At 37.5% G+C, this 21,731-nt stretch overlaps 1 protein-coding gene across 1 annotated transcript in view; it reads left to right on the forward strand.

The window, feature by feature from the left end:
• celsr3 (cadherin, EGF LAG seven-pass G-type receptor 3) overlaps positions 1 to 21,731 on the forward strand; it is a 60,726-nt gene that overhangs the window by 18,579 nt on the left and 20,416 nt on the right. The window contains exons 4-15 of the mRNA XM_046871822.1: positions 6,347 to 6,569; positions 7,338 to 7,453; positions 7,895 to 7,983; positions 8,107 to 8,264; positions 9,139 to 9,302; positions 9,702 to 9,827; positions 10,470 to 10,639; positions 12,215 to 12,400; positions 12,764 to 12,874; positions 13,430 to 13,598; positions 21,059 to 21,200; positions 21,317 to 21,437. Of these exons, the coding sequence (XP_046727778.1) occupies positions 6,347 to 6,569; positions 7,338 to 7,453; positions 7,895 to 7,983; positions 8,107 to 8,264; positions 9,139 to 9,302; positions 9,702 to 9,827; positions 10,470 to 10,639; positions 12,215 to 12,400; positions 12,764 to 12,874; positions 13,430 to 13,598; positions 21,059 to 21,200; positions 21,317 to 21,437 (1,775 nt within the window). The remainder of the gene's footprint in view (positions 1 to 6,346; positions 6,570 to 7,337; positions 7,454 to 7,894; positions 7,984 to 8,106; positions 8,265 to 9,138; positions 9,303 to 9,701; positions 9,828 to 10,469; positions 10,640 to 12,214; positions 12,401 to 12,763; positions 12,875 to 13,429; positions 13,599 to 21,058; positions 21,201 to 21,316; positions 21,438 to 21,731) is intronic.

Below are 21,731 nucleotides of genomic sequence, written 5' to 3' on the forward strand. Positions count from 1 at the left end.
GATGAATTAAACATCACGGGAATAAAAGAGAGAGAATAAATAGCAAAACACACACACCACAGGGGAGAAGAAGGGAGAGGAACAAAGTGTACATGTAAAGAAAGAGGGCAGGAAACAGAGAGAGAGAGAGAGAGAGAGAGGAAGGGGATGACAAAAAGAATGAAGAGAGAGAGTGAAAAGTTTTAGTGAAGTGGTGGCCTGCTTAATGTTTCTCACAGAGTTAGTGCTTAAGTTTAATGCCTGAGTGCATAGTATATTGTGGAAAGCTCGCTGGCTGATGGAGGAAGAAATGGGAGAGAAACATACAGGTTTGCAAAAAATAGCTTTAATTAGATATGCTTTGCTTAAAAAATGAAAGCAAAGCTTAGCTGATTAAAGCTATTTTTTTGCAAGCCTGTATGTTTACTTTAATGCACACACTCATATACACACATTGCTCTGAAGTCTGAAGCTTTTCGTCTCTCTATTTTAATGTTTTAACCAGAGAATACTCATTAGTAAAACTTTGCACAGGTGTGATCCCTTCCACTTGCTTCATATATATATATATATATATATATATATATATATATATATATATATATATATATATATATATATATATATACTGTATATCATAATTTATAGTTTTATACCAGTACAAACTTTATATTATGATATTTTTTGTAGCCTGGCACGTTCAATACACATACACATTTTAATACACATTTTAATGCACATTTTATGATAATGATGATGATGATGATGATGATGATGATGATGATGATGATGATTATCATTAAAGTTTGTAGATGACTAAAGAATAAATCTATTTTTTTCCCCATTAAATAAAAATATTGTCACTTTAAATTTTAAAGTTATGTAATTTTAGGTTTTTGATCCCATTATACACATTATGGAGCATAGAAATGTCTTTAAATGGCATATTTTTGCCATATCGCCCTGCCCATTACTCAAACGTCTTTCTGTAGGTTTTACAGAAAAAATTAATTTATGGATAATACCGTATTTTTCTGACTATAAGCCGCTACTTTTTTCCTACACTTTGAACCCCGCAGTTTAAACAACGAATCGCCTAATTTATGAATTTTTCTGGGTTTTTCCCGGTTTCACAAACTTCAAGCCAAAAAACTGAACCCCATAACATTAGACCAATTAAATTTCCGAACGGAAACGAAAAAACGCACCTCACCTGTGTTCTGAGCTGCACGGCATCGGAAGAAAAAAAGTTTTTTTTAAACGCACGACGATGCCAAAAGATAAACTCCCCAGAGAAATAGTTGTGAAAGGAAGGAGGAAGACAGTGAACAATGACTTTCTTGGTCGGCTACTGTTTAGATACAAGCCGTTGTTACGCGTTGAGTCTGTGTGAAGGGATAGCTCGCTAACTCCAGTTACAACAGAAATCATATAAGCACAGACAGGTTTACAAAACTCGTGCTTTTTTATTATTCTTGGCAACAGCGTTACGGGTTAGTCAAAGAAACTTAGAAATGAGCATCAGAAAATAAAAAGGACATATTCTTTGTCTTGAACACACGCAGTAATACTGGAAAAATGCAGTGCCAGTCTATTCTCAAAATGCCGCTCTGCTCCTAAAGGAGCCACAACATATTTCACCCGTTACACCGTGTGTAACGTGTCTTTCATTAAAGCCTGTGTAAAGGACATTAGTGTTGACTTATTTACACTAATGCTTATTTATGTTAAAAATAAAAATATTTGTAAAATTCAGTGGGTGCGGCTTATATATGGGTGGGCTTTATAGTCCGGAAATTACGGTATATAATACAAAAAAGGTTTACAACAAGCATGTGATTCATTAGGCAATCTATAAAAATTTCGGCAGTCACATGCTATGGCAAACAAAGGTGTAGGTAAGTGTAAGTGTAGGTACAGACAGAGTGTTAAAAAGAGATTATAGAATGTATAATGGCTGTACCAGATAATGATATAAAGGTATCTTTGCCTATACGGCAAGTTAGAAATGCATGTGCACCATAGAGAACCACATTTCAATGCAAAGTTTAGGAAAAATTAAGAAAAATGTGTCTTCATTGTCCATTTTTTTCCAATGCAGTTGAGCTGGAAAGATCAGAAAAGCTAAAAAACATAAACATATAATGTAATGGATATTCAGTAAGAATTCAAAGCTAGGTCACAAAAAATTTAGCTTGGAATAATACATGATGATATAGTGAAATATTTTTTACAGTATATGGTCAAATATTTCTGTCCTTGAAATGTAGCCTATAATACCTATCTTTTTGGACTTGGACATCTGAAGTGTTGCTGTTACTATGGTTACCGTGTTTGAGACACAAGCAGTTTTATTTATTTATTTTTAAGCTATGATTGAATTCTGAACTTTTCTATTTGAAGCAAAGTGGAGCAGAGATTTACCGAACACTTGCAGTATCTAAAATCCTTTAACACTACAGACATGGTTTCTAGTACTTACATTTCGATTGTCATAGCCATTAGATATATGGAATTATTTCCTAATTCCCACTTGCATTGTCAGTCACCCCAGGCGTAGCCCCTTGTTTAAAGAGGACATTTTTGTAAATTTTTGGTGAGACAAATTGTCATTGCTTCTTAACAACATTGGGTGAGTAAGCGCATTTGGTGTTATTGGAAAATTGTGTTGCATCATTTTTTGGTCAAGCAGAACATACATAGAGTTATCAGGCAAGGGCATGTGTTTGAGCTGATTTCTTAGGCGAAAGGAGAGCAGTTGTACAAGTGCAGGTTTGTGTGTGTGTGTATGTGTGTGAGTGAGCATTCTGAGCTAAAGACCTTGCCTAAGATTCTAAAAATACTACTTTTTTTTCGAGGATGGATTTTTGTAATGGATGGATTGTTACTTCCTTCAGAGACACAACCAGAAAAGTGTAGTCAGATATTCTGTGCATTTTTCCACATGCCTATATGTGTGTGTAAGTGCTCTGTGAATAGGGAGGTGTGTGTGTCTCTAAGTGCTTTGTGCACGGTAGCTGTCAGAGTGAAATGTTTTATCGTAATTGCTTTGTGTCGCTGTCGGTGAGGCTTCATGCTTGGTCTTTGTTTGTCTCTTTATTTCTGTCCTCATAGCTTTGTCCCTCGTTCTGCCTCGCCACAATTTTACTTGCAAGACTGGAGGTACTTTAGTGGTGTATATCGAGTTATCTGTTTTTTTTTTTATTATTCATGTATGTATAATGCTTTGTCTGCTAGATACACTCCCATGTCAGTCATGTAAGGCCTGTTGATTGTACATGCTTTTAAAAAGATTTATGGTCCGTCCTTAGATCAGCATTAAAATCAAGGAAATATTTTCAAACTGTTTTTTTTTTATCCTGAGATAATAAAGACTTTAAGCGACAACAGCTACAGAGCAAACCCAGATTTAGTTCGTAACCGTGGAAACTAAAGTTACTAAGCACCAACTCTAACACTCCAGTGGAATAAAGAGTCTTTGTTGGACAAAAAAATGTAAAAAAAAAAAATCAAGAAAAGAATTGCTTTATTGAAGACAGAGATACGCTAATTTCAAAGGAATAGTTTATATCGCTGTATGATAACAACAGGTCTTAGATTTAGACCCACTATGCTGTGCAGGACAATAAGTTTTTTAGACGTAGGTGAATCAAAAATTCCATTATGTTATCAAAGATGGCTTAATGTGTTTACTCTGAGTCTGAGATTCTGAGATATTTTTGAAAAAATAAATTTATTAAATCAAAAACGTCTTTAACCAAAACCCATTCTAACCTCACCTAAATGGCAAATATGTTTTTTTTTATAATTTTCTTTTTTTTGCTGTATAGAATTACGAGCTATAAAAGCAGTGAGTCAACTTAATGCATGTTCTGAAATACTCTGCTTTTCATACCAGCCACTGGAGACATCTCTTCCACTGTCGTTACCTTTATGCTGTGGAGGGTATTTTTTGCTGGCATTGCTTGGCTGCACTTCTTTCCTTAAATAGAACCAATATAAATCAATACAAAGTTCTTCTGACCTCCATTATTTCTGATGAAACATTTTTCAAATCTGATAGGAGTGATCCCTCAATGACTCTGACCTCATCTACAGTCCACCAAAGGATTTGATATGGATGAAAATGACGCTCTTGTTAAGGCCTTTGCACTTCCAACTCTCATTGGGAATTTTAAGAGTGGCATGATGGACAGCTCTCTCCACTACCATTAGTAAAACATCAATAAAGGGAATATTTTTGGAAGGACAGTGTTCATTTTAAAAGTGTGTTCAGCTCAAAAGATTTGTGCCATGGATATTAAATCTGATCTGGTGGATCATGATGGTCCAAACACCTTCAGACACACTGCATGTTTTAGTGCATTTCTTGCTGATTTAACCCACAGCACACTTGGTAACTGTTTATCTGAAGAAGCTGTAGATCACCCTGTCCAGATCATGGCTATATGGAACAGTGAGCTTGACTTTGGGTTTTGGGTAGCCAGGATTGGATTACAGTTGTGATGCTTTGCACAACAGAGCTGTTGGGAAACTGGAGTAGGGATCTGGTGCTTCATCTAGCTCTGCGTCATGTGCAGCACTAACAGACACACATTCACCAGACACCCTGCTACTGCTACTGCGCCTGCTTCTGGTAGTCTGCCTGATTTGAGTCTATGACTGTACTATTTTGGGTAATAGTTTTATTGGATTATATTTGGGAGGATCCAGTGGCCACGGTTTCCTGTGGCCACACACATGCACACACACAAAATTTATTTTTCAACATTTATTTGTATTTCTTCTAAAAGCATTTCAGCATTTCTTTGTATTTATATTAAAAGCGTTAGATTGGCTGCCTAATAAAACGATGTTGTATTTGAGTAGCTGAAATGGTGATGAGTGATAGAGAGTGATGGAAAATGATTTATTCCTTTGTCCCCCATGGGGTGCACTTATGTGTGTGCGTTTGCTAAATCGTTGCGTATTTGCCGTGGGCTGGGTTTAAGTGGTGTTACCTTGTCTGTGTGTGGTAGGTGTTTGTCTTTGGTTTTTTTTTGTCTGTCTCCTGAAGCTGTATGCGTGTGTGTATGTGTGTTTTGTCTGCTTTTATGCACGTGTGTATGTGTGTGTGCATTATGTAGGACCACAGCACCAGTTGGCAGGAGGAGCACAGCGCCACAGGGAGGATTTTGTATGTGTTGGGGATCAGTATGAGTGTGTAGGGGGAGGGGCTGAAGGTTGAAGCACATGATCACCACAGGGCATCAGATCACACACCAGAGTGTGTGTGTGTGTGTGTGTGTGTGTGTGTGTGTGTGTCTGTCTGTCTGTCTGCCTGTCTGGGTACATACATGTTATTTGACTTACTTACAATAACTGCCTCCAGAGGTTTATCAACCACATGTTGTAGCAGCGTAATATCAATGCTCAGCCAACCTTTGGCACAGAATCATAACGCCTCCAGGAGCAGATCTGCATGTCTGCAAAAGCAAAAATTGCCTTTTCCTACAAAAGCTAATCAACCAGAGGGAAAACCAGACTGTGGGAAGTCAACAGGCTGTAGGAAAGCTCAAGACAAAGAAAAGTGGAATAAGGACAAAGAGGATACATAGATGAACACAGAGATAGACAGACAGACTGAAGGATACACTTCAAAAGTCAAGACAGAAAAAGTGTCAGTGATAGACAGATGGAAGGATGGATCAATGGATAAACAGGAAAAGATAGTCGGAAAACAAATCTGTTGTCCTTTTTTGTGTTTAGAAGGTCAGACAGACACATAGACAGAAATAAGGACTTACAGACAGACAAACAGACGAAAAGTCTATCAGTCAGACAGACAGACAGACATATAGAGAGATAGGCGGGCAAACACACAGACAAAAAGTCAGACAGACAGACACAAAATTTCAGGCAGACAGACATGCAGACAGGCAGACATGCAGACAGACAGACAGACAGACAGACAGGCATATAACATCTCCTGCAGTGTTTCATTGCTCTTATATTATACCGCAGTAACATTTACCATTCTAGTTTTACTCATTACAGTAGCTAAAAAAAGTGTCAAATGTTTTCAAGAACCCTCAAATTTCAGTTCAATTCAGTTCCTTTTAATTTGTGTAGCGCTTTTAACAATTAACATTGTTTAATTATACAATTAAATTATATTTTAGCTCAAATATATATATAATTTAGCAAAATTTGAGTATACAATGTTATATAATGTAAAATACGTTATATAATATAAATACATATATAAAAAAAAATATAATATAAAATACAAGCTCAGAAACCCCACTGGTTTTGTGTGTATATGTGTGAATGCATGTTCTCTGTGTATATATGTGTGTATATGGCTTATTTTGTCCTCTCCTCACAGGTGAACGCTGTGAATTCGACCGGCGCACAGGCCGCTGTGTAGCTGGTTTGTGTCGTAACGGCGGGACTTGCCACGAGCTTTCAGGCGGAGGTTTTCGATGCGAATGTCCACAGGGCGGCTACGAGAAACCTTACTGTGCCATCAGCACTCGCTCCTTCCCTCCCAAATCTTTCATCATGTTCAGTGGACTGCGACAGAGATTCCACCTGTCCATCTCTCTCTCGTGAGTCCAGTCACATGCACACACAAATGCATACCCATGCACAATATAACATCTGTTTTGTTTTAGTTAAACTGGGGTCTAATACAATGAGATTTGGGATAAAGAGAGATAAAGCATGCCTTGTAAATAGATGTGAAGAGATGCAATACCCTCCTAGTTTTCTTTCTACTTCTCTATTTTTCTTTTAGATTTCATTTAAAGCGCCTCCTCCTGCACTTTCTATTTCTTTCATCCAGCCTCTCTCGATTCTTTCATCATCACGTTGTGTTTATCTCTGTCCTTCTGTGAGTGCTTTATTCAGGCTGTTTCTCTGTTATTGGTCAGAATTTCATTGCTGTGGTAGCAAGGGCATGTAATGTATGCCCTTGTGTATAACATATGTTTTTTTATCCCCATGATATTTAAAGCATTGATATTTTATTTAGTAAATGCCAACAATAGCGGGAAAAGAGCAGCACTCAATCTCCTCTCCCTAGAGCCTACAACACTCCAGTTTTCCTATTTCAACTCTATCTCATGCTTTTCCTATCTTTATTAACCTTTTTTTTCAATATTACCTGCTGTGTCTTTCAGACACACAAACACACAAACAATGCAAGTGCATGTGGCTTTTTCAGTCAATACAATCTCCTTTCCAGGTTCCTCCAGAGACATGCCCACAATAATCCATTGTTTCAACACGCACACATGTACACACATTTATTTTCAATATAACTTGTTCATTATCGTGTGTGTGTGTGTATGTGTTTGTGTGTGCTTACTTTACAGGTTTGCCACTCTAAAGAATAGCGGGCTATTGTTTTATAATGGTCGCTTTAACGAAAAGCATGACTTCCTGGCTCTAGAAATACTGGATGGTCAGGTGGTGCTGAAATACTCCACAGGTGTGTATTTGTGTGTGTATGGGTGTGTGCAAAACAGGGATTTATTTAGCAGCAAATATTTTTGGTATTGGTGTGAATATGTGTATGTGTGTGTGTGTGTGTGTGTGTGTGTGTGTGTGTGTGTGTGTGTGTGTGTGTGTGTGTGTGTGTGTGCATATATTACTGATGCATTCCCAATGTTTCAAAAATGGAATAGGCTCAGAATCTGTCTTGACCCTGGCCAGGATGAAGAAGATGAATTATTGTTATTACTTACATAGTTGTCTGAATGCTTGATTCTGATTGGCTAAAAAGTGTGTTTAAGCCATTGAATGCATGCCATTTTATGTACATAGTCAGTATTGTAATATTGTGTCATAATTGTGTAACAAACACATTTTTTCATTATTAACCATCTTAACCATTATTCGCTACTTATTAACCTGTGTGGTCTTGGTTCAGGTGAATCATCCACACAGGTGAGCCCGTACCTTCCGGGAGGTGTGAGTGATGGGAACTGGCACACGGTCCATATCCACTACTATAACAAGGTTAGTGTGTGTTTGTATAGAAAAGTGACACATATATACAATATAGTCATTTTATGTTTCTCAGCATAGTTAATGTTTGTGTATGTGTTTTTTTTGTGTGTGTGTGTGTGTATATTGTTACAGCCGAAGCGGAGTGTGAATGGTGAGGTGCAGGGTCCTTCTGATGAGAAGGTGGCTGTAGTGAGTGTGGACGACTGTGACACCGCTATCTCACTAAGGTTTGGACTTCAGTTGGGAAACTACAGCTGTGCAGCACAAGGCAAACAGAGCAGCAGTAAAAAGTAAGCACACACACACACACACACACACACACACACACACACACACACACACTTTGGACAAAATTTTGTGGACACATAACCATATGATTTATATGTGTGTTGTAAACATCCTATTTCACATTTAGTACTCATTTCCTGTTATAATAAACTCCACTCTTCTGGGAAGATGTTTTGGAGTGTTTTTGTGGAGATTTGTGACATGTTGGACAAGAGTTTCTTCACAGGGGCATTAAAATTCTGGAAAGGGTTTGGGTCTCCTAGTTCAGTGGAGGGGAAAATTCAGTGCTACCACATCCAAAGACGCTATATACAAGTGTGTGCCCTTAAATTTGTGTTAACAGTTTGGGGAAGAACTACATATGGCTGGAAATGTCAGGTGCCCCAATACTTTTGTTTATATATTATATTTACAATGGGGTCCAAATGTCTAAGTAATATTAAGAATTGTAAATCAAGATTATGCTTTATTTCTATTTAAATAAAATTAATGTAATATTGAATATATTTGTAGTTATTACTTTGCATTAAGGGTCAAATATTCTTTGTTTGAAATATTCTGTATTCTTTTTCATTGGAGCTTTGTATTAAGACATTACTCATATAAATTTGATCTAACATGGATCAACAGGTTTTAGCTATATGACAAATTACAGGCACACAAAAGAACAAATAAATTCAGTAATTCTTGTAAAAAAAAAATTCTCTATAGTGGTCTCATATTTTTTGATTTTCTGTACATGCAATAATACCTACATTCACACATACATTTGCAAATGTATAAAGTCGCAGTCTCACTAATATTCCAAGGATGTGCAAGCAGCTTCTCCTTTTTAATCACTGTCTGTGTGTCTCATTGTCTGGCTTTTTCTTTTAGATCTTTGGACCTTACTGGGCCGTTGTTTCTGGGTGGCGTTCCGAATGTTCCGGATAATTTCCCTTTCGGAACGAGAGAATTTACTGGCTGTATGAAGGATCTTCACATTGACAACAGACCTGTAGACTTAGCTGGATATGTCGCTAACAATGGCACTCTGCCAGGTGTGTGTTTCTGTGTGTGTGTGTGTGTGTGTGTGTGTGTGTGTGTGTGTGTGTGTGTATATGTGTATGTGTGTGTTTTAAGGATGTGCATAGCCAATGATACAATACATTAAAGATGCATATAAAGCAGTGTTGTGTCTTATGCAATACCTTGTGCTAATGCTAGAGATGCTGAATAGGGGAATGTAGAGAGAAAGGGAGAAGAAGAAGAAGTGTGAGATAGGCGCGAACCTGTGAAGTTCTTTCTAACTAATAAAAGTATAGCGCATCTACTAATAATTATGTATAAGTGTGTGTAGCTACCAATAGCTACCAAATGTCTGATGCATTAATGCTTGATGCCATCATTGCTCTCACTGTACTTTATGAAGATGTCATTTTAATGCCCGTTCCTGATAGGATGCAGAGCCAAAATGCCATTCTGTAAGTCAAACCCATGCCAGAATGGAGGCATGTGCAGAGTGAGCTGGGAGACTTTCTCCTGTGACTGCCCTCTAGGGTTCGGAGGCAAAGACTGCAGCCAAGGTAAGGAGGTCTCTCTCACACACACACACACACACACACACACACACACACACACACACACACACACACAATTTTACATGTACACATTTTTACATGTACAGGATTTTAGTCCTGACCAGCCAGACATTTCTAACATTTTATTAGCAGATGCTTTTTCTTTATTGTCGTAAGGCTTTTTTCTGCTACTGTACACATTAATCCAAATTTGTGCATGTAACTAGATAATCATTTTTCTAGCAGTCACAGTAATTTCAGCTTTTAAAGACTTTCTCAAAATGTGTTCCTTATGAGAGATGTTTCATCTTGCTAGTGTTCTTACTAGAATCCCTTTTGTCTCGTTTGTTTTAACAAAATTAAACACATTCCCTTTAATAACTCATAACCCTTCATTTTTATTGCCCCTGTGTGCATTTAATAAATAATAAATATTCACAAGATCCCTTGGCGTTATTCAGCATGGGGCAAGACATCAAACCGTCTGTTACCTAAACTAACACAGTGTGCTGAATGACAGACAATTATCCCATTCAGATCACTGGCGACAAAAGACAAAACCTGATCATTCTGATTTGAAATGACCATGTAAGAGCTCTGGTGACTGAAAACACCCCACCTCTTCCTCCTCCTCTTTCTTCTCCACAGTGATGCCCCACCCCCACCGTTTCCTTGGTAGCAGTGCACTGTTGTGGGATCTGAAGAATGATGTCACCATCAGCACGCCGTGGTACATGGGACTGGCTTTTCGCACACGAGCCAAAGAAGGGATACTACTGCAGGCACAGGCTGAACAGTACACACACTTAGTTTTTCAGGTGTGTATACTAACTCTCTCTCTCACACCTACACACATCGAGCAACACACAAACACAACACAAACAATAGCCACTGCTTATCTTATGGTTCTCCATTCCATCCAGTTTGCTCTGAAAGCAATGGAGCTGCAAAATGAATTTTAAAATGTCTGATCTTAATCGCTTAATCTGGCAATGTAAACAATTTTTATAACACACAAACAAACACACATTCCATTCAGATGTTTGCACATTCTCCTGATAGCAAGTGAGACTGTAAATAGAGAACAGAGCCCATTAAAAAATGCTTCTTTTGTTATAGGCTTATAAGCATCTGTCATTCTGACTTTATTATAGCTTAGCAGTTTATTATATTTTATATACTCATGATGGAAATGTTTGGCCTTTATTTCATTAAACAATTTTTTATTGAGCTTACCTAAATTGGTGTATTCATTAGTTAGTTAGTTACTTAGTTAGTTAGTTCGTTCATTTGTTCGTTCATACATTAGTTTTTTTTTTTTTTTTGTCCTGACCTATCAAGCATTAACAGCATTAACTTCTTCAGCAATTTGAGCTACAGTAGCCCCTCTTTGCCCCCCTACAGTAGCTCCACCAGCCTTCGCTCCCTACGTGCATCAATGAACTTTGGCACTTTATGACCCTGTCGCCGGTTCACCACTGTTCCTTTCTTGGACCACTTTTGATAGATACTGAGCACTGCACACTGGGACCCGACAAGAGCTGCAGTTTTGGAGATGCTCTGACCCAGTCGTCTAGACATCACAATTTATCCCTTGTCAAACTCAAATCCTTATGACAATTTTTCTTCTTCTAACACATCAACTTTGTGGACAAAATGTTCACTTGCTGCCTAATATATTGTACCCCCTAACAGGTGCCATAATAAAGAGATCCACACTATTCTTTTCAGGGGTCAAATAGTTATGCCTGGTTGGTGTTATGTATAAAGTGACTAAAATATATTCTATAATTAGGAATATTATTAATATAATGAATGATTAGAAAACCTTTGCACGTGCAAATAAATTAAATAATTTTCAAATGCTTTTGAGCAAATTAATCACGAATATTACTTGAGAAGTTATCATTTGGGCAGCGGCAAACAGGTAAATGCGTCCCTGCAAAAAAAAAACATCAAGTAAGCTTTTTCTTTTATACAATTAGAATAAACAATTATTCAAGACCTATACTCTTTTACTAAATTCAATAAAAAAAAAGAAATCTTGTGGACAAACATCTGGCAATGGAATAAGATCATTTTAAGCTGGAAATAAATACAAATATTTAGAACTCTGTCTTATTCTTATCTAATAATAGGAAATACTACATACATCTGACAACGTTCACGTAGTAAGATGCTATTTTCGCAGCATGTACAGTTAATAACACTCCTAACCCTATACTGGCATTGGTAGCTTTTAACATAGCACTACTTTTCTTTTTGAACATTTCTCATCTCTGATTTCACTGCAGTCCCTCCCCGCTGTGTGTTATTCATTGATGTCATCTATTGATCCATTGATCTTCAGAGTGCCATGTTGTGCTGAACACTGTGCTGTTTGTAATTCGTAGCTCACCGCGTGTCAGCTGGTGTTCTCAGTGACCAGGGGGTCAACTCAGCCCGTGCGATTGCGGCTTGACCAGGTGCAGGTGTGTGATGGCCGCTGGCATGACCTGCAGCTGGAGCTTCGAGACATTCGCAATGGAAGGGAGACACACTATGTGGCTACAGTCAGACTGGACTTTGGATTGTATCCGGTACACAATTATGTAGCTTTAAGTGCTCTCTTGAAGTGTGTGTTTTGTAATTGGTGTACAGGAGTTGATTAACAGGGGAAAAAATGCATAAACATAATAAATGTAATACTATATATATATATATAAACAAACATAATGCAAGCAAGCCACCATTTCATATCTATGTTTTTGCAAATCATGCTTCATTAGATTTCAAAAGAGAATAAACCCCATTAAGCTTAAAAGGCACTCTTTCTTTTCATCTTCCTACTTTTTTTGCTCTCTCTCTCTCTCTCTCTCTCTCTCTCTCTCTCTCTCTCTCTCTTCTTTCTCTCTCTCTGTTTTTTCTCCCTCTCTTTCTCTTTCTCTTTCTCTCTCTAACAGGAGACTGTAATAGTGGGCAGTGAGATTCATGGGCTGAAGGTGAAGCACCTGCATGTTGGCGGAGTTTTAGGATCGGGAGAGGTGAAGAGTGGGATACGTGGATGTATACAGGTCCGCCATGATGCCATCCACACTCGTTTCTCTTAACCAAAGAGACGTCCTGTCCACTTTTTTCTTTAAACACATTTCTTTGTAGCAATTTCCTAATTGGGTTATTGATTTGGAACATTCATTAATGGATAATCGTTCACACCTAAAGTTCATTTCCTTTATTTCCGCACTTAGTCCTAAGTGGAAAGTGCGTTCCATTAGCATTTACTGTAGAATTTATTCATTAATTCATTCAGGGTAGGGGTTTCTGTAATGCAAGTCAGAAGCACAGAGTCCAGCTCAGGTTTCATTTACTTGTTTATCTTCAGGCATTTTTAATAGTTTTGCAATGAAATGATGAGTTATTATTGACTAGTAAAATAGGAATAATATTAAGGATATATTCATTATGAAATGTAGAATACTACTTTGTCACAATAACAACACATTAATGTACATTATAAATAAATATATATCGCATATTTGTGATGTGTGTGTGTGTGTGTGTGTGTGTGTGTGTGTGTGTGTGTGTGTGTGTGTGTGTGTGTGTGGATTTTGTGCTTTGTCTATTTGCAGGGTGTTCGTTTAGGGGTACGTCCGGATTCCCCTGCTTTGCCCCGCCCCACCAAGGCTGTAAAAGTAGAGACTGGCTGTAACATTGGCAGCCTGTGCAGTACCTCCTCCTGCCCCTCCCACAGCCAGTGTTCTGATGAATGGGAACGTCATACCTGTATATGTGAGCCAGGTAACATAGAGTGTATTTGTGTTTGAAATTGACGAGGTATTTCCAGTTGGTCTGTCCCAGAAATGCAGTTTAACTCAGTATTATATTTGCGTGAAAGCATAAGGGGATCGACTGAGCTGTTGTCACAGACATGGACTAGGATTTTGCGCATGCTGTGCAGACGGTCCTGATTATTAGTGGTGTATCAGCATGACGACTTCCTCAGGGGAAAATCTGTAGGCTTGGAAGAGAGAAAGTGGAGATTTTTGGCTGAGTGTTGCATTCGTCTGTTTTCCTGCTGTGCAGTTTTTTGTGTGCTTTTGGGGATGGGTGAGCTGCCAGACGGATCTGATTTGCATAATTATTGCCCTTCAGTCGTGGGAGATTAGATCGAGCTCTACCTCGAATGCACGTGTGTTTGTTGATAAGTGTGGAACTGTGCAGTTTTATTGTGGAGGTTGTTCTTTGCACTGTGTATTGTGTTCATGGCTTAAGATGTGTAATAAAATGTAAATAATGATGTAAATAAAAAAACAATATTGAGGCTACGTTTCACATGAAAACATTTTCATCCGTCCAGATGAATGAATTCAGATTGCAGATATCTGTTTATCCTAAAATGTGCAGATTATATTTATACCAAAAGCATATGCATAAGAGCGACAGTATTAACTCAAGATCACCATAATAAGATGAATGTAATGTAAGGAAATAAACACAATGAGGCATGCAGCTTGTGGCACAACAGGGTGGTGCGTTTATTTCCCAGTTATAGCATGTCCTAAAGGGTTTTCCCCCTCTAATAGGAGAGCGTTCTGCTGTTGATATCAGAGCTGATGTTGTTAAAATGAATCAACACTTATTGACCAATAAGTTTCAAAAAGTAATCAATGCAGTCATATAAAAGGAGCTTCAGTATTGTAGCTGAGTTAATAGACGTTTGCACAAGTACAAATCTGGCGACATTAAATACATTTAGAAAGAAGTTGGGCAAATTTCAAATAAATCAAGTTGATTATTAAGGTAATGGAGCGATATTGATGTAATAGTGTACAGGTGAATGTTAACTGTGTGGTGCAGATTAGTAATGTTAAATCAAATGAGTAAGAATTATGGTGCAATAGGTTGAGGTAGCAGCATCAGTATAATGCAGTTCCACAAATGAAAATCATAATAAATGGCTGTTCAAATGTTCAGTAGAACCAAAGGGAAATGGCTATTCTTGAATGTAGTTAGGGGAAAAGTCACAGAATTTACTGAATAATATGCTTTAAGATGTACACTGCTCGGGCTTAACATTGTGACATTATAACATTATGACTGGTGAGTGAATAACACTGATTATCTCTTCATCATAGAACCTGTTAGTGGGTGGAATATATTAGGCAGCCAGTGAACACAAGGCTGATGTCTTAGAAGCAGGTAAAATGGGTAAGCATAAAGATTTGAGGAGATCTTGGCTCAGAGCATCTCCAAAACTGCAGCTTTTGTGGTCTGCAGTGGTCAGTATCTATCCATTATAAGTGGTCCAAGGATGGAACAGTGGTGAACCGGTAACAGAGTTATGTGCGGCTCTGGGTTGCGGCACTGGTCCGTGTGGTCCAGTAGCTAATGTAGCTAAAATTGCTGAAGAAGTTAATGTTGTTAATGCTTGAAGGGTCAGAACTGTTTTGGCAACAAAAGAGGGACCAAGACAATATTAGGCAGGTGATCATAATGTTATGCCTGATTATTGTATGTCTGAATAAGTTCGTGCACATCCTGCATTATTCTACTTCTTTAATAAATAGTTGCCTGCTTACACATTTTTAAATAATTTGTTAATTGACTTGAAATAAACTGATTTTATATCATCTTTTTTTTGTATTCATCTAGTGGAAAGCATTGCAAAACAAATCGGATTTAAGGATTTATATTGCAGTTATTCTCCCATTTATGAGATTAGCACATTTCTATTGAATTCATATTCATGGGATAATACATGTTTTTTGAATTGTATTATTCTGGTTTTTGATTAAGGTATATATGTGAAGGATTTGTTTTTGGTTTCCACTCTGATGGAGCTGTCAATCAGATCACCAACATGCTGCATTTGAGCTAATGGAGAATACACAATGGTTAGTGACTTCCTGTCCTGTTTAAACAGACGAGCTGAACTTTTAAAAGTGTGTAGTAAATTATAGTGCCCTGAATATGGTTTCAGAAATAAATGCAATACCACTGTGAGACCCTTATGGTTAAAACAAGGTTAAAGTTCCAGCTGCAAAGCATAATTGAGGCTTAATATCCTTCAGGAAGCTTTAAGTGTCAGCCTGAGCAACCTACCCAACTCTCTTTCTCATAATGTAAGTGCTTGTAATTTCAAGATTACATTACAAGAAGTTTTAGTGGTCAATCTGATTATATAGGATTTCCCAGATCATTACATGCACGAAGGAGAGTCGGTTTAAACAGGAAGTGATGAAAGTGGCTTTGCTGCCAGGAAGGCATTTTGATTTAAAATGAACTACTTGCAGTATTACAACACATATAAAAGTGTGAGTTTCAACATCTTGTGTGACTCCCTCAAGTAATGTTCTTTCTGTCTGTCCAAATAAAAAAAAAATCCCTACATCTGGGACTGTTAGAAAGGCAGTAGACAGAAAGAAAAAAGAAAACCGTGTAGGTGCTTTGAGGTGCAGGAGGAAAGTGTGGAGATTCTGACAGCTCTCTACTGAGTCCTTCTACAGTCTGCAGCTCTAACACTCACTCGAACACTTTATGAGCTGATCTGAAGTATGCACACACAGAAATCCATAATTCCTACACTCACCCAGCCACTTTATTACTGTAGTTAAAAAGTTATATCAGCAACATCATGATTATTAATAGTTCTCAACTCAAATAATCAGCAGTCTCTGTAACCAATACCTCTAAATAATTCTGGCTCTTTTCAGCATGTCAGGAATGAAATTCTTTTTTAATTTGACGCAACATTCAGATATACACTGAAATGTGAACCACCCATTCCAATAAATGCTTATGTAGAAAAAAAGTCTGAATTTGATTCAATAGACAATAGGTTTTGTGTGAAATAATACATATAAGATGAACATTAAAGACAATATCTTAGGGTTCCATGGTGATCTAGTGGTTAGGATGCGGTGCTCTCACAGCTGCAGCCTGGGTTCGATCCCCGGTCAGGGAACCAACCCCAGCCATTAGGGTTGCACAAGCCTTAGTGCCGGTCCCAAGCCCCGATAAATGGGGAGGGTTGCGTTAGGAAGGGCTTCCAACACATCTCAAACTTAATGTGACACAACTCTGATATAAAACATATTGTATATAAAAATTATTTGGATTTCCTTCAGATACACATGATGGCCATATGTACTGCATGTGGACAGTTGACCATCAAACCAGTAAGTGCTTGTTGAACATTTGAAGCCAAACCCAAGCCATTGGTATTGGCCAAGTTTAAAACACACAACATCAAAATATATATGGGATAGTAAGATTTATCGAATCGGTGCATCGGATACAAGTTGTCATTTGTAACAATATGCATTGTTTTAACTTATTTGCATCTGTAAAAAAAAGCATTTATTTATATATAATTTTTAGTAGATGCATTATACTTTTATTATTCAGAAAGTGCTCAGGCAGTCCTTGCTTAACTATTTCCCCACAGCACTGCTGCTACATGAATATGATGCATCACAAAACTACAAAGACCCGAGAGTCACATAAAATATATATTAACATGGCAGAGGTAGAGCTGCATCTTCTTGTAGACAGAACAGAAAAGAAACGTCTGGTTTTATTTAATCTTTTTACTCTCTTTTTTTTCACTACAAAGGCTTGTTTGTGAAAGGGCCATGTGCTAGAAGTCAAAGGCACTTAAGTAATTTAATGATTTGCTGTCTGTCTGAACCAAAGAAATAGAAGGTAATTATCTGTACCATATCGATTTGCACAGCATTATATTTTTCCATTGCATTGTATTGCACTAAATTGCATTGTGATGAATCGAATTAAAACCGGATCGCACTGCATGGTAATGAATCGTGAATCGTATTGCATCGCATTGGTAGCTGCTTTATATGTATTTTTTAATGTATCTTAACGTTGGCTATGCATCGAGATGTAAATCGCATTGGTCTCAGTTATGGAGATGCAGATCCCTAAAATGTTTACTACATTTAAAAAGAATTAGTAGGTCTAGTAAGTTATTAGGTCATAATTCTCAGTCATCAGCCAAAACTAATGGTGACTTAGGTTAAAAAGTTAAAACATCAGTATACAGAGTTAAGATGATTTCCAGGGTGGAACATACGGATTATGCAAATTACACCTTGAGAGTTGCCGGATTTTTCTTCAAATTAGGTATCTTTTCTCCTCCTTGAAACATAAGCACTATTCGTGAAGCGTGAACAAATCAAAGGGCTATTTAATATTGCCCTCTATTGCCATTTTCCTAGTGTTTTTTGTGTATTTACATAATCAAAACATAACAGGGTGACAGGGCAGTGCAGTCTGATTACACACTTGCTGCGAGAAAGCACTGCAGGCAAGCAAGCTTTTTTTTCATCTCACCATGTCAGTGTGACAGAGAATTCAGAGTCGGATGTACTGGCTTTTCTGGAGGGAGAAAATCTCTCAGCTCTGCGTTTGGTTTGAATGGGAGGGAGGAAAAGATGAGGAGGGGATGAGAGGAAGATCAAACAGACAGAGCAGTGCTGGTTGATTAGAGAGGACAGGGGTTATTGTGTTGGAGCCTATAGAGAAAAAGTCTTTCTTTTTAATAGGATTACAGTGTAGTGTGACTGTGAAGTCAAGGTTAGGGTCGGATTTTGTGTAAAAAGTCGAAGCAGTCTTGCATTCTCACGTTTTGTAATCTTCTCTCTCTCTCTCTCTCTCTTTCTGTCTCTCTCTCTCTCTCTCTCTCTCTCTCTCTCTCTTTCTGTCTCTCTCTCTCTCTCTCTCTCTCTCTCTTTCTTGCTTTCTTTCTCTCACGTATCTCTTGTGTGCTTGATCAAGGATATGTCCTGTTTCTGTCACTTTTATTTTCTTCTCTCTGTGCCCCATATAGTGAATGTAGAGTGAATATAGTGCCTTTCGTAAAACCTTAATTAAAATGGTTTATTTTTTGTATTGTGCTTCCAAGGTCTTCAGCATAATAATGTTTTCTAAGTGTCAGTGGACCAGCAGGTTTCTTATAAGTCAGATGAAAAAAAATAATTGGTCTCCATCACTGCAATAAGTTGCAGGAAGCCGATTCAAAGAGAGCAGGTGGTCCTAGGCTATGGAGTAAATGAGATTAAGTATGTATTGGGTTGTAGTGGTTAAGGCTCTGGGTTACTAATTGGAATCAGTGATTTAGGCTTTAGTATTGGCAAGCTTGCCCCACTTGGGGCCACTGAGCAAGGCCCTTAATCCTCAGCACTCCAGGGGCACTGTATCATTGCTGACCCTTCACTCTGACCCCAGCACAACATCAATGGGGTATGCAAATAAAAGAATTTCACTGTGCTGTAAAAGTACATGTGATAAGTATAAAACATCTTTTTTTTCTGGATTACTGGATTATTATGGCAGATGAAAAGTAGACACCTGAATCTCCCTGTTTATTAGGCTATAACTTAATTAGCATTGCTGTCTATTTATATCCAGATGACATTAAGGCACTGGGTTACGCTGTAAGAGGTTTAGAATTTGTGTGTGGATAAATTGCCTGTTCTGTTCACTAATTAAGTTAAACAGTGATTGTATGTAAATATACATATGAGTGTATATTTACTGTGGCTTGAGTATCAGACAGCTTTTTGGAGGCTACATTCAAACTTGGTGGGCATTAAAGGTGGTACCTTTCAGTGTATATATTTTGTGATCTTTTTGGTGGTGTTTGTTTCATGGCTTTTATCAGCTTGACACATTTTTACATGTGCCAAACTTTTGTGAATCAGAGACATATTGAAAGCTGCAGGTGCTGTTTCTAACGGCACCAATACTCTCTTTATTCTGGCAGGCTCCTTTCAACTCTCTGATCCAGAAAACAAATCGACAGAATGTGAAGGTCTGTTTGATCTTCACTCAGTGTAGCGAAGCAGTGTGGCAGAACTGTGACATACATCACTCTGCTTTTAGTGTGACATTTTGTTTAGTTACAATTACATTTTTTATTCAGGTTTTTAGCCATCACACAGAATGAAAAGCTTTATATATATATTTATGTGTATCTGTCTGAGGTCCGAGGGGGTCCAGATGGGGGCTGTATATTGTCACATGCAATAATGTGAATATTATTATTATTATTATTATTATTATTATTATTATTATTATAGATGTTATGATTCAATATTATGATATTTATATTATGATAAAATTTTTTATTTTATTACATATATGATGAAAATGTAACTCACCATAATGCAGACTCAGCGCTTCTGTCTGAGGTCCAAAGGGGGTCCAAAAGGAGGCTGTATATTGTCACGTGCAATAATGTGCAAATCATTATTATTATTATTATTATTATTATTATTATTATTAATATTATTAATATTATACATATTATATGACGTTTTAATAAAAAAAAAAAATTATTTACCGAAAAAACAAACGAACTGCGACTGAAACAAGTGCAGGAATTTTTTTATTAAAAAAAAAAAAAAACCAAATTTCCACAGCTTGATGGTTGTGGAGCCATTATAGTATTTTATCCACTTTATCTAATTGTACAATGATTTAAGGAAAAGTTGATTCAAACTTCTGTTTGATTGTTCAGTTTATTTAAGGAGCAACTTCATTAATCTTGGAATAATATAGACAGGTAGACAGACAGCTCAAATATAAATGGGATGCTGTTATGGGTTGATATGATACATAGATATCACACCACCACACAATAGATTATATTTAATAGTATTTCCATGTTATTTCTCATACCACAGACATTTGCCCTCTATTATAAATATGTACTAAATAATGAGAAAAACATCTTTTTTTTTACTAGTAGGTGGCCTGAAGGTCCTACATTTTTTTCACATACACAAGTTGTTATTGGTCACTATAATGAGGCTTCATCAGATTCAGACATTTTACTCGCTCTTCAAAATAATAAGACAAAAAAATGGTACTTATTATTATGAAACAGCAGACTCCTCTGTTTCGAAAACACCAGACTCATCATTACTGCACTGTGAATAATGTTATCCAATAAAATCCATTCCATTTAATTTATAAGTGGACTATGAAACATCTACACCTAACCTGAAAATAGTTCTTTGCTAAAAACTGAGAAAAAAAAAAACATTTAGCTCCAAGCTTTGTATGTAAAGAATTTATCATTTTAAATTTAATTATAATTTCATACCAATATTATATAGGCTAAAAGATGCAAGTCTGTTTGTGGGTGCATGCATGCGTGTGTGTGTCCGAGCATGTGCAGGGTCTGATGATAAGCAGAAGAATAAGTTTGTGCATTTGTGTGTTTGTGTACGCAGGTTTTTATGGTAAAAGCTGTACAGACGCCTGCCGGCTGAACCCGTGTGAGAATGAGGCTCGGTGCCACAGGAAGCCAAGCTCCTCCCATGGTTATGTGTGTGACTGTGGAGACAGCCACTATGGCCAGTACTGCCAGCACAGGTATATATACACACACAAACACAAAGGCACATTACATACACATATTATACTGGACAATTTAGTTTTAGGATTATAGCTTATATTATATTTTTAGGGTCTGCGTGTGTGTTTTGCAGGAGTGAGCAACAGTGTCCCCGTGGGTGGTGGGGAAATCCTTCATGTGGACCATGTCACTGTGATGTCAGCAAAGGCTTTGACCCAGACTGCAACAAGACCACTGGCCAGTGCCTATGCAAGGTGCCAGCCCACCTCACACATGCAAACACACTGATTCCTCTCCTGTCAGTCAAGAGCATGATTCTGAGGCATGACCTGTACATGCATGATTATATACACTGCTCTGCTACCAGATGGCTGGCTGATTTGATAATTCATTGTATATTCAGAGGGAATTTCACAACATGTACCGGATACAGCACACATGGCTTTCGTGTCAGTTTCAGCTCAGCATGTAATCCCATGATCCAGCTGTGTCTAGCCATAAAACCATACAGAAAACCGAGGAACAATACAAACGTGCACACGTGCACA

Source organism: Silurus meridionalis, chromosome 17, assembly GCF_014805685.1.
Source record: "Silurus meridionalis isolate SWU-2019-XX chromosome 17, ASM1480568v1, whole genome shotgun sequence".
NCBI lineage: Eukaryota > Metazoa > Chordata > Actinopteri > Siluriformes > Siluridae > Silurus > Silurus meridionalis.